The sequence below is a fragment of the Peromyscus maniculatus genome, chromosome 1, assembly GCF_049852395.1.
Source record: "Peromyscus maniculatus bairdii isolate BWxNUB_F1_BW_parent chromosome 1, HU_Pman_BW_mat_3.1, whole genome shotgun sequence".
Taxonomy (NCBI): Eukaryota; Metazoa; Chordata; class Mammalia; order Rodentia; family Cricetidae; genus Peromyscus; species Peromyscus maniculatus.
In genome coordinates, this window is record NC_134852.1 from 137,931,826 (window position 1) to 137,944,158 (window position 12,333).

Genomic DNA, 12,333 nt, shown 5'->3' on the forward strand with positions numbered 1-12,333 from the left:
CCCCACCCCAAAAAATGGAAAAAGAAACTTTAATGGGTGAATTATGTGGAAGGTAGAAGGGAAGCAGATGAAATTATAAACCCCTTTTTAGTGCTTCAAGCTGTAGTAACATCAGGGTTTTCTTGCCCTTGATTGTCTTTGTCTTGGATTGGGTGGACAAGGAGATTGATTTTATACTGTGTTTATTTCTGTAGGTGGTACGTATGGTAATCCGGCACCATGAAGAGCAGCGACAAAAAGAGGAGCGAGCTCGGAGAGAAGAACAGGCCAAGCTGCGCCGAATTGCTTCTACCATGGCCAAGGATGTCAGGCAGTTCTGGAGCAATGTGGAGAAGGTGAGCAATGAGATTGGACAAAAGATGGTCTTGGACTAGGTTAGAGGAAGGCGTGTTGATAGGGCTGACCAAAGTTTACTGAGGAACTGAACACTGCAATTCCAACTCTATGACATTTCTCCGTATATTGGACCTTTCCATCAGTGAATGTCACAAGGAGGAAGGAATTCTTGGCTTCCTTTTCCTATCTACTCAGCTAAAACTTTGGGTGTAGCATCCATTGGTCTGTTTTCTAGTGACAAAATCTGTGTTGTACCTTTGGGATGAGTAGGACTCCTTGACTCCTAGACCATCTACTCTTTGTAGGGTGTGTAGTATGTTTTTTCTAAAACTTGTTTGTTGTTTACCTGATTATGCCATTAAAGTTTCTTCTGCTTATATGTTAAGTTGTAATTATCTCTGAAGCGCTTTTCCCTTTTTGTGTTTGTGTGATTGGTTCTAGAATTTCTTGTGGGCATCTGATCTGTAGATGCTCAAGTCCAGTATATAAAATGCATATGACATATGAACAGATATAAATATTTCTAGATCGTTTGTGATGCATACTGTGTAAAATTACCACATAAATAGTTGTCACACTGTGTTGTTTGAGATAGGGGTATTTCTGCATTTCAGAGGTTGGTTTTCTTTTTCTTCCAGTTTTGAGACAGGGTGTCATGTAACTCATGTTGGCCTCAAATTTGCTATGTAGCTAAGGATAACCTTGAACTCCTGATCCTCTCACTTTTAAGTATCCTTTTTTGTTGTTTTTTGGTTTTTCAAGACAAAGTTTCTCTGTGTACCTTTGGAACCTGTCCTGAAACTCACTCCACTCTGTAGACCACGCTGGCCTTGAACTCACAGAGATCCTCCTGGTTCTGTCTCCCGAATGCTGGGATTAAAGGTGTGCACTACCATGCCCGGCTTTGTTGTTTATTTTTGAAATAAGGCTTTCATGTAAAACAGGTTAGCTTCAAACTCACTGTGTAGCAGAGGCTAATCCTTTTGCCTCTGTTTCCTTTCAAGCGCTGGATTATAGGAGTATAGTATCTTGGTGGTTAGTCTTGAACTCATCTTTTCTTCAGTTTCCATTCTTGGCTGAAATGTTTGCTTTGTAGTTTTGAGACAGAATTGCCCTATGTAGCCTAGGATGGTATGGAGCCATCTTCAGTCTCCTGAGTTCTGAGAATGGGCCATCTAATAACACCTAGGCTTGCAATTATTTGGAGCCAAACAATGTTTTATTAGCATTTATTTATTGAGTATTGGGTTTGGGGGACACACCATGTCACCTGTGGTGAAAGTTAAAGGACAATTTGTGGGAGTGTTTTCTGTTTCTGCCATGTGAGTCCCGAGGATTGAACTCAGGCCATCAGGCTTGATGTTGAGCCATCTTGCCTTTGTGTGTTTGAGACAAGTTCTTCACTATAGTTCAGACTGGCCTGGAACTCCTGTAGCTCAAGCTGATCTTGAATTTGCAGAAATCCTGGTTCAGCCACTCTGCCTAGACTTTTGTTTGTTTTGAGACAGAGTCTCACTATCTCTGGCTAGCCTAGAACTTGCAGTGTAGACCAGGCTGACCATGAGATCTACCTACCTCTACCTCTAGAGCGCTGAAGATTAAAGCTGTTTGATGGTAGAAACTTTTTCTTTAAAGATTTATTGGTTTTATTTATGTATGTGTGTGTGCCTGTATGAATTTTATGTGCACCACATACATGCAGGTACCCATAAAGGCCAGAGCAAGTTGGATCTCTGGGAAGTGGAGTTAGAGATTATTGTGAACCACTTCATATAAGTCCTGGGAACCAAATTCAGGTCCTCAGGAAGAGTAGTACATACTCTCAACCTCTGAGCCATCTCTCTAGTCCCAATCTTGAAAAGAACTTTATTTTCATAATTTTTCAGTTAAATATATCTCTGTATGAGTATATGATCCGCACATGAGGTTATTGGCCTTGTAGGACAGAGATGTTGGATTTAGAGCTGAACTAAAAGGCAGCTGTGAACTGCCCGATGCAGGTGCTGAGAATTAAACTGGAGTTCTCTTCAAGAGAAGTAAGGGCTCTTAAGCACTGAGCCATCTCTCCAGCCCCCAGCCCCATTTTTTAAAAATGTAAATTATTTAAATTGCATTTATTCATATGGGTATATGCACATAAGCCACAGCGGATTTGTTGAGGTCGGAGGACAACCTGTGGGAGTTGGCTCTCTCTTTCCCACTCTGCAGGTCCTGGGGGTTGAATTCAGGTTGTCAGGCATGGAAATAAGTACCTTTACCTACTAAGCTATTTTATCAACCTCATGTTTTTACTGTTTGTTGTTGTTTTTGGTTTTGGTTTTTTGAGATACTGTTTCTGAATAGCCCTGTCTGTTCTGGAACTATGTACACCAGGCTGGCCTCCAACTCACAGAGATCCACTTGCCTCCGCCTCCTGAGTGCTAGGATTAAAGGTGTGCGTCACCTTTTAATTTTATTAACCCAGGGCCTTGTGCTGCTACATTTGTACTTTGGTCACTGTGTTTTCACTCCAAGCTTTTTTTTTTTAAAAATTAATTTATTTATTTTCCAAGACAAGGTTTCTCGTGTATCCTTGGCTATCTTGGAATTCCCTCCCTCGACCAGGCTGGTCTCGAACTCACAGAGATCTGTCTGCTTCTTTCTCTTTCTCCTGAATGCTAGTATTAAAGGCATGTGCCACTACCACCTGGCTTGAATTTTTTTTTTTAATTTGAGGTTGGTTGACATACTTGACTATTTACTCGTGGTCTTTGTACTGCTGTTGCTCGCCTTGTTAGTAGTTAAAGAAGATACCCCCATCCCATTCCACCCCATCCCACCCCACCCCACCCCACCCCATCCAAACTAGGGCTTTGTTCATGTTGGGCATGTGTCTTCCCCCTGAGCTCCACTGGTAGCCTCACATACTCTATTGTAGCATGAATCTTAAAAGTTCTTATTAATAAAATCAAACCCGAGGCGAGTTATTGGGGTCCATGCTGGTAGATCAGAGAGACAGAACAAGCCACAGCTATCTCACCTTGCCGGATCCTCAGCTGGTCTTGTCTCCTCAGACTGGAGGCCTCTGAGTCTTCATCCGGAATGGGTCTCAATTGAATTACTGCTCAAAAGCCTGAATGCTTAACCAGCCAAATGCTTAACCAGACAAAAACTTCTAGTTTCTGGTCCTCACGCCTTATATATCTTTCTGCTTTCTACCACCACTCCCTGGGATTAAAGGCTGGCTTTCTGGGATTAAAGGCGTGAGTCACCATGCTTGGCTATTTCCAATGTGGTCTTGAACTCACAGAGATCCAGAGGGCTTTCTATCTCTAGAATGCTAGGATTAAAGGTGTGAGTGCCACCATTTTCTAGCCTTTGTATCTAGTGGCTGTCTGTTCTCTGACCCCAGATAAATTTATTAGAGTACACAATATTTTGGTGAACACAATACCACCACACTCTATTTTTATTTATTTGTTAGTTTATTTATGTTTGTTTTTTCAAGACAGGGTTTCTCTGTGTAACTCTGGCTGTTCTGGAACTCACGCCATAGACCAGGCTGGGCTTGAATTCAAAGATCTGCCTGCTCTGCTGAGACTAAATATGTGTGCCATCACTGCCCAACCACTTTTTTTTCTTTTTAACAGTCCAACTTCAAATGGATTTGCTAATCTTCTCCAGCTACTCGATACTAAGTTGACCCTTGTGTTTATTCAGTTTCTGTTTTTTTCAGAAGTGTTGTATAAATCACCAGCCTCTTAAGAATTTTTTAGCTTTTCTTTCTGAATGACCAGGCCAAAAGCCTGCCGTAAAGGTAGTGTCCCTAAATAGTTGGCTAAAAGAGTGTATAAACAAGTGAATATATGCATTAATGATGGCTTTTGTGGTTATGGTAGGTGGTACAATTCAAACAACAGTCCCGGCTTGAAGAAAAACGTAAGAAAGCCTTGGACCTGCACCTGGACTTCATTGTGGGACAAACTGAGAAGTATTCAGACCTTCTGTCTCAGAGCCTTAACCAGCCGATAGCGTCCAGCAAAGCTGCCTCGTCCCCTTGTCTCGGGTCTTCCTCAGCAGCATCCAGTCCTCCACCCCCTGTTTCTCGGCTGGATGATGAAGGTGTGTGTGCTCTTTGGTCCTGTTGCTTTTCCCAAGTGCCCTTTCCAGAGCTGAAAACCCACCCTGTGGCTTGCAGGGCCCGTGGACTTTGTGACCTTGTTCTCCTGCTACAGATGGGGACTTCCAACCCCAAGAGGAAGAAGAGGATGATGAGGAGACCATTGAGGTTGAAGAACAGCAGGAAGGCAATGATGCAGAGACCCAGAGGCGTGAGATTGAACTGCTTCGCCATGAGGGAGAGCTGCCACTGGAAGAGCTGCTCCGTTCCCTGCCCCCTCAGCTCTTGGGTGGACCTTCCAGCCCCTCTCAGACACCCTCGTCTCAGGACAGCGATACCAACGATGGGCCCGAAGAAAATGTTGACGAGGAACCGTCTCAGGATTTGGAGGTATATACAGAAGAGGTACAGAAAGAAAGATTCAGAGGGGAAATAGATGGAGCGTTCAGCTCTGAAATCCTGGTTTTGAGAATTCACGTTAAAGACAATTAGGGTTTCATTGCGAGTGAAGATGACGGTTTGGGTCAAGTTGCAGCCTGCTATTGGCAAGGTTTCTTTTTGTTTTTGTTTTTGTTTTTTCCGAGACAGGGTTTCTCTGTGTTGTTTTGGTGCCCATCCTGGATCTCGCTCTGTAGACCAGGCTGGCCTCAAATTCACAGAGATCCACCTGGCTCTGCCTCTTGAGTGCTAGGATTAAAGGCATGCGCCACCACTGCTTGGCAAAGTTTCTAGAATTATAATGGAAGCATTTATTGTACTTTAAATTTGCTAGGGTAGGGCTAGGGAGATAGCTTAGTTGGTAAAGTAATTGAATTCGATCCTCGGTTTCCCATATAAAAAAGATATGTGCAATGGTATGTTTCCAGAATCTCAGCATTAAGAGCCAGAGATAGGAGCATTCTTGGGGCTTTCTGGCTAGCTAGTCTAGCCAAATCAGGAAGACACCAGACAATGAATTCTGGTTTCCACAAGCTTGCACCAACATCCAAACATAGATGTACACACACATATATAAATTGTTAGGTGATGTGAATTCGGGAATTGTGATGGTCATCTTAAAAATCTCTTGGAGCTGAATGCAGTGTCACATACCTTTACCTCAGTACTCAGAAGGCAGAGGCAGATAGATCTTGGAGGCCAGCTTGATCTCCATAGTGAATTCCAGAACAGCAAGAGGTACATAGTGAAAACCTATCTCAAAAAAAAAAAAAAAAAATCAATCAATTAAATAATCTCTTTTGGACCTTTGTACCATTGGTCCTACTGCATGTTAAGGGTCTTTTTAAAATTATTGTTATTTTTAAAAACTTGTCATGTGCTTTTTTATTTGTAATTACGTGTAGATTTGTGTGTCTCTGTGTGTCTCTGTGTCCATGAGTAGATGCCAGCAGAGGTTAAAGTCTTTGAATCCCCTGGACCTGGAGTTACAGATGGTTATGAGCTGCTTGATAAGGGTGCGAGGAATTGAACTGAGGTCCTCTAGAAGAGTAGCAAGTGTTCTTAACCAATAAGGCATCCTCTTAGCCTGTAATTTACTTACTTTTAAATTTTATTCTCTTTATTTATTTTTTGAGTCGAGTATTTGCTACATGGTCCTGGCATTCCTGTAGACTAGACTGACCTAAAAAAAAATTACTGGAATTTTGTCTTTGTGGGTATACATGTAGAGGTCAGAGGACAATTTTGTAGTGTTGATTCTCACCTGTATTTGCATGAGTTCTAGGGATTGAGCTTTGGTTGTCAGGCTTGCTGATGACCACTTAGCCATTTCAATGGTCCCCTTGCTTCCTTCCTTTCTTTTTCTTTTTTGTTTTGTTTTATTTTTTGAGATGGCCCCACTTTGTATTCCTGATCGGTTTGGAACTCATTGTGTGGTCTAGGCTGGCCTCATTCAAAGAGCTGTGCCTCTGGAGTGCTTGGATTAAGGGCATATGAGCCACCACATGTGGTCCTGCTTTATTTCTTTCCTAGCACTTTTCACAGGTCCTCCCTAAGTCAGTGGGGTCAGGATTTGGTAGCTGGTGCTGAGAGAAAACCCTTGAAAACATCCTTGCCCTGATATTGTACCAGAGGCAGCTGTTACTCAAGGGAACAGTGATGCTTTTCTGATCTTGAACTCTGCCTTTCTTTTTCTTTTTTCCTTTTTCTTTGCTTGTTTGTTTTTGGATTTTTGAGACAGGATTTCTCTGGGTAATAGCCCTGACTGTCCTGAAACTTGCCTTATAGACCAGGCTGGCCTCGAACTCACAGAGACACCTTGCCTTAGCCTCCCAAGTACTGGTATTAAAGGTGTGCGCTTCCAAGCCTGACTTTTGTTGTTGTTGTTGTTTGACTCTGGCTGTCCTGGAACTCACTGTGTAGTCCAGGCTGGTCTTGAGTTTACAGTTGCTTCTGCCTCCCAATGCTAGGATTAAAGGCTTTTGCCACAGTACCCCAACTTCATGCTCAAATGTTAAGTCCTCCCACTTTTTTTACCCTTTCCCATACAGGTAAACCCTCCACCTTCCTCTGTAACACAGTGCAACCAACAACGTTGGCATCCTGATGAAGATGATGAAGAGTTTACTGCTAATGAAGATGAAGGTCAGACCAGTTTTGTCTTTTTTGTTGTTTGTTTTCTTGGGACAGGGTCTATTATGTATCCATGGCTATAGACCAGGCTGGCCTTGAACTCAGATCCACTTGTGTCTGCTTCCAAGTGTTGGGATTAAAGGCATGTGTCAAAATGCTCTGCTCTCTTGTAATTAGGTTTATTCTTTGACATTTCCATACATGTATATAATGCATTTTGGTTCCCCCCTCCCACCCCTGTTAGCCTTCCCTCTTCCCTACAAATTCCTTTCCTACATTTATGTCTTTGTTTTGTTTTCCATTAAGTTTTTAACCAGAACTGTGTGTGAGTGAGACCATGGTTTTGGAACTGTCCTTCTGGGCTCACCAGTGGGAACTCCATTCTCTTTTTGTAGCAGAGGATGAAGAGGACACCATAGCGGCTGAGGAGCAGTTAGAGGGAGAGGTGGACCATGCCATGGAACTGAGCGAGTTAGCTCGAGAAGGTGACATTTACCAGATATTTTACTGAAAATCTCCTTTCTGTCTCTGCTCTGCAGAACATTGGTGGGTAAATAGATGATGTCAGATATTTTTTATCTTTGTAGCTCCAGCTACTGATTTTTACCTATGCTTCTCATGTAACTCAGGTAGAACTCAGGTTTGTAAATGAAAGGCGGCACTTACAAGTAAAGTGATGTGTGGTTGCCATAGGAGTTTGAACTCATTGGTCTGAGAGCTGAAGGAAAAGGGACTGTAGCAGGGTAGGAGAACTGTTTGTCCAGAATTTCAAAAGGGTGGCTCAGCGGCTCAGGTGGCAGTGGTAGGCGCAGCGTTGGTGGCTTGGATGTGGCTTGGTGTCTGGGGAGTGAAGATCCTGCCAACTGAGGCTTGAGCGCAGACTGATAGGAGAGCCTGGACAAGGGCACGTTCTCTGAGAAATCAGTGGGGCCTTTGGAAAGAGAGAAAAGCCTGCAGAGGATTGAAACTTCTAAGAGAAAACGAAAGACCACCTTGAGAAAACACTGGGATGGTGTGAGTAGGCACCATGAAAAGGAGATTGAGCAGCTGCAGAATAAGAAGATAAAAAGTCTAAAACCTGAAGATTAAATATCCACAGTCCCCCAGTGAATGGCCTGTACCATTACCCACTTCTATAGAAACGTTGTTTCTGAGTAATTTGGTTTGTGTGCTACTAACAAATAATAAGTTACCATCAGTGAAAAAAAAGTTTTGGGTGTTTTTGTTTTTTGTTTGTTTGTTTTGTTTTTACAAGGGTAGGCACTGTCCTTATCAGGAGAATGCCACACTTACTATGGTTGTTACAAGGATTGGTTTTATTAGCTGATGCTAAAGGTAAAATCTAGTCTCCCCCAAAGATCTGGGCCTGGGAGATGGAGCTTAGATAAAATAAACAAGTACCACTCCAATAACTATTTCCCACCTTGTAAAGGAACCAAATGTTTACTTCTCTTTTCCCTATCAGGTGAGCTTTCTATGGAGGAGCTACTGCAACAATACGCTGGGGCCTATGCCTATGATACCTCTGCTCCAGGCTCTGGGAACAGCGAAGAGGAAGAGGAAGTGGAAGCCAATAGTTATGACTGTGAACTAGAGGAAACAAGAGAAGTTGAAGAGGCAGCTCAAGAAGATAGTAGCAGTCAGTCAGGTAAGTATGTGGTTCAGAGGATGACTGGGGAGGGTGGGTGTTAGAGGAACAGCTTACTAAGCTTTGGTCTCATGATTTAGATTCTGCTGAAGAGCAGAGTGAGGATGAGGAAGATGAACAGTCGGAGGAGGAAGAAATGAGTGGAAGTTCACGGTCAGAAGAATCTGAGTCTGATGAATCTGAGGATGCTCGGTCACAAAGCCAAGCAGATGAAGAACAGGAGGATGAGGGAGATGATGATGACGATGATGATGATGATTTTGGGGTGGAATACTTGCTTGCTCGAGATGAGGAAAGGAGTGAGGCAGATGGGGGCAGTGGGCCTCCGACCCCAGGTCCCACCACCACTCTAGGGCCCAAGAAAGAAATTACTGATATTGCTGCGGCAGCTGAAAGTCTCCAGCCCAAGGGTTATACTTTGGCCACTACCCAGGTATCTATAGGTTACAGTTCTACTTTCTCATATCTTGACTTTACTGTTTCCTAATAACAAGTGCCTCATTTCTACCATGTGTGATAATTTCCTCTGTACTAGGTGAAGACACCTATTCCACTTCTTCTGCGGGGCCAGCTCCGAGAGTACCAACACATTGGCCTTGACTGGCTGGTTACTATGTATGAGAAAAAGCTTAATGGCATTCTTGCAGATGAGATGGGACTGGGGAAGACAATCCAGACCATCTCCTTGCTTGCTCACTTGGCCTGTGAGAAAGGTAGCTGCTTCTTGGTGCCTCTTGGCTGATCACTGGTAGGGGATCTCATTTAGTGGTGATTTTGCAGCAGGAGAGTGAAATGTTCTCTTACTGCAGTCTCGGTAGCTCATTGAGTCTTATCAGTAACTATGTAAGGAGGACAGCATGGGTGCTGAAGTCTTACACAACATTAGAAGATGCTGATCAGGGTTTTGTTTAAGGAACCAGAGCTGCAAGGGAGGCTGGAGAGATGGCTCAGTGGTTAAGAGCACTGGCTGCTCTTGCAGAGGTCCTGAGTTCAATTCCCAGCACCCACATGGTGGCTCACAACCACCTGTAATGAGATATGGTGCTGTCTTCTGGCTTGCAGGTATACATGCAGACAGAATACTGTATACATAATAAAGACCACTGTATACATAATAAATAAATAAATCTTTTAAAAAAAAATAGTGCATTAGAAAATTTTTTTTCGGGTGCACCCTGACAGTGGTGGCACAGACATAGCCAGGTCCAGGATGGTTGGGGCTACACAGAGCTGCAAAGTTCTCATAATCTTGATACATCTTTTGTTTTGTTAAACAGGTAACTGGGGTCCTCATTTAATCATTGTTCCTACCAGCGTGATGTTGAACTGGGAGATGGAATTGAAACGTTGGTGTCCCAGCTTTAAAATCCTCACTTACTATGGAGCTCAGAAAGAGAGGAAGCTCAAGCGGCAGGTTTGATCTTCTCTGTCATCACTTCCCTCATTGATGTCCTTCAGTTAGATCCTTTCTTCGTATGAATTCCTTTGCCTCATTTTCCTATTGCTCCATTCTCTTACTGGTACTGTTTCATTTCTTCCAACCTAATTCTCTCCTTGAGTACTTGAACGCACTTTCCCTTTCCCTTTGTTTTTTTCTGTGTGTTTTCCCTCCCTCATTAATATGCTGCTTTCTCTTTGGCCTCTTAGGGCTGGACCAAGCCCAATGCTTTCCATGTGTGTATCACATCTTACAAGCTGGTGCTACAGGATCACCAGGCTTTTCGTCGCAAGAACTGGCGCTATCTCATTCTGGATGAGGCTCAGAATATCAAGAATTTCAAGTCCCAACGGTGGCAGTCACTGCTCAACTTCAACAGGTAGAGATGAATATAGACATTCATGGGAGAGTTGTCTTGGCATGGAGGGTGGGCTGCCTGGGTTAAGAAGTATATTAAGGGTGGTCAGAAAGTTGGGATTTTCCAGATTGTCCTTATCATAATTCCTTCTCCCTTTACAGCCAGAGGCGCCTGCTCCTGACAGGAACTCCCTTGCAAAATAGCCTCATGGAGCTGTGGTCCTTGATGCATTTTTTAATGCCACATGTCTTCCAGTCTCATCGAGAGTTCAAGGAATGGTTCTCGAACCCTCTAACTGGCATGATTGAGGGAAGCCAAGAATATAATGAAGGTCTGGTCAAACGCCTTCACAAGGTAGGGCCTGCCTTGTTTGTAAAGGTGTTAATAATAGTAAAAGTTAAAGGCAATACCTAGTAAAGCTTTAGAGGGAGAAGTCAATGCTAGGGTGAACTAAGTTGTCAAGCTGTAATGTTCATAATCATTGCCAAGCTGAGCAGCCTTGCATTAGTCACTCTTTGTTTTCTGTACTTGGAATGTTTTTTTCTTATTTTCTTTGGGTCTTGATAATGTGCTATGATTTCTCTTTATCTGAACAAACTTACTTTTTAGGTTTTTACTTTGATATGTATAGTGTTTTCCTGCATATGTTATGTTTATCATACACTTTGCCTAGTGTTCAAGGAAGGAAGTCAGAAGAGCGTGAATACTCTGGTAATGAGTTACAGACAGTTGTGAGCCACCATGTAATGCGGAGACTTCAACGCAGGTTCTCTGTAAGAGCAACCAGTGCTCTTAACCTCTGAGCCATCTCTAGCCCCATTCTAAACTTAATGTGTTTTGTTGGGATTTGTTTGTTTTTTGAGACAGGGTCTCTTCATGTAGTCCTGATTGCCTTGGAACTCCATATGTAGACTAGGTGGACTGACTTTGAATTCGCAGAGCTGCATGTGCCTCTGCCTCCTGAGCACTGAGATTAAAGACATGTGCCACTACACCTTTCATGGTACTGGAACTTAAATCTAGGGCCTTGCTGCACATGCTAGGCAAATACTCTATCACTGACCTCTATCTCATGGATCGCTCTTTGGGGTGGAGGTTGTCTCTGGATCTTCAAGCTTTTTAACAGTTATATTTCAACATTTTGCAAACTCCCTTCCCCTTCTTTCTTTTCTTTTGGTTTTTCAAAACAGGGTTTCTCTGCATAGCCCTGGCCGTATTGGAATTCACTCTGTAGATCAGGATGGCCTCTGCTTCCCAAGTGCTGGGATTAAAGGCGTGCGCCATCACCTCTAGACAACTTAATTTTATTTTATGTGCGTATGTGTGTTTGTACGTATGTGTATGCTTGTGGAGGCCAGAAGGCAGCTGGAGCTGAAGTTACAGGTAGTTGTAAACCCCATAACAAGGGTGCTGGGAACTGAACTTCAGTCCTTTACGAGAGCAGTATGCACTATAAAACAGAGTAATTTCTCCTCCTTTGTTCTGGCTGTTTTTTTTTTTTTTTTTTTTTTTTTTTTTTTTTTTTTTTTTTTTTTTGGTTTTTCGAGACAGGGTTTCTCTGTATAGCTTTGCGCCTTTCCTGGAACTCACTTGGTAGCCCAGGCTGGCCTCGAACTCACAGAGATCCGCCTGCCTCTGCCTCCCGAGTGCTGGGATTAAAGGCGTGCGCCACCACCGCCCGGCTGTTCTGGCTGTTTTATCCACTTCATCTATGTATTTCACGAGCATACTCATTCCCAAAGCATTGACTATTATTGCCTATGTGATAATAACTCTTTCATTTGTGTTTATAATTGCTTAAGTTTCTAGATGACTTGACTTGAATTCTGTTTTTCACTAGCTGCTTTTATTTATTTATTTTTAAAAAGCATTTATTTTATGTA

At 43.0% G+C, this 12,333-nt stretch overlaps 1 protein-coding gene and 1 non-coding gene across 6 annotated transcripts in view; both read left to right on the plus strand.

Annotated features, from left to right (window-relative positions):
• The window catches only part of Srcap (Snf2 related CREBBP activator protein), a 52,879-nt gene that overhangs the window by 11,127 nt on the left and 29,419 nt on the right, over positions 1–12,333 (plus strand). For 3 of the 5 annotated variants that reach the window (XM_015995920.3, XM_076553007.1, XM_076553005.1), the window contains exons 6-16: positions 195–335; positions 4,215–4,437; positions 4,551–4,825; positions 6,925–7,018; positions 7,405–7,491; positions 8,472–8,654; positions 8,735–9,087; positions 9,190–9,367; positions 9,932–10,068; positions 10,302–10,471; positions 10,612–10,804. In XM_015995920.3, coding sequence (XP_015851406.1) covers positions 195–335; positions 4,215–4,437; positions 4,551–4,825; positions 6,925–7,018; positions 7,405–7,491; positions 8,472–8,654; positions 8,735–9,087; positions 9,190–9,367; positions 9,932–10,068; positions 10,302–10,471; positions 10,612–10,804 — 2,034 coding nt within the window. Of the gene's footprint in view, positions 1–194; positions 336–4,214; positions 4,438–4,550; positions 4,826–6,924; positions 7,019–7,401; positions 7,492–8,471; positions 8,655–8,734; positions 9,088–9,189; positions 9,368–9,931; positions 10,069–10,301; positions 10,472–10,611; positions 10,805–12,333 lie in introns of all 5 variants that reach the window. The other 2 variants (XM_006977047.4, XM_006977045.4) reach the window with 1 other exon arrangement.
• Positions 6,403–6,532, plus strand: LOC121827006 (small nucleolar RNA SNORA30/SNORA37 family). The gene has a single exon (XR_006069155.1). It is a non-coding gene; the product is annotated as a small nucleolar RNA SNORA30/SNORA37 family (small nucleolar RNA).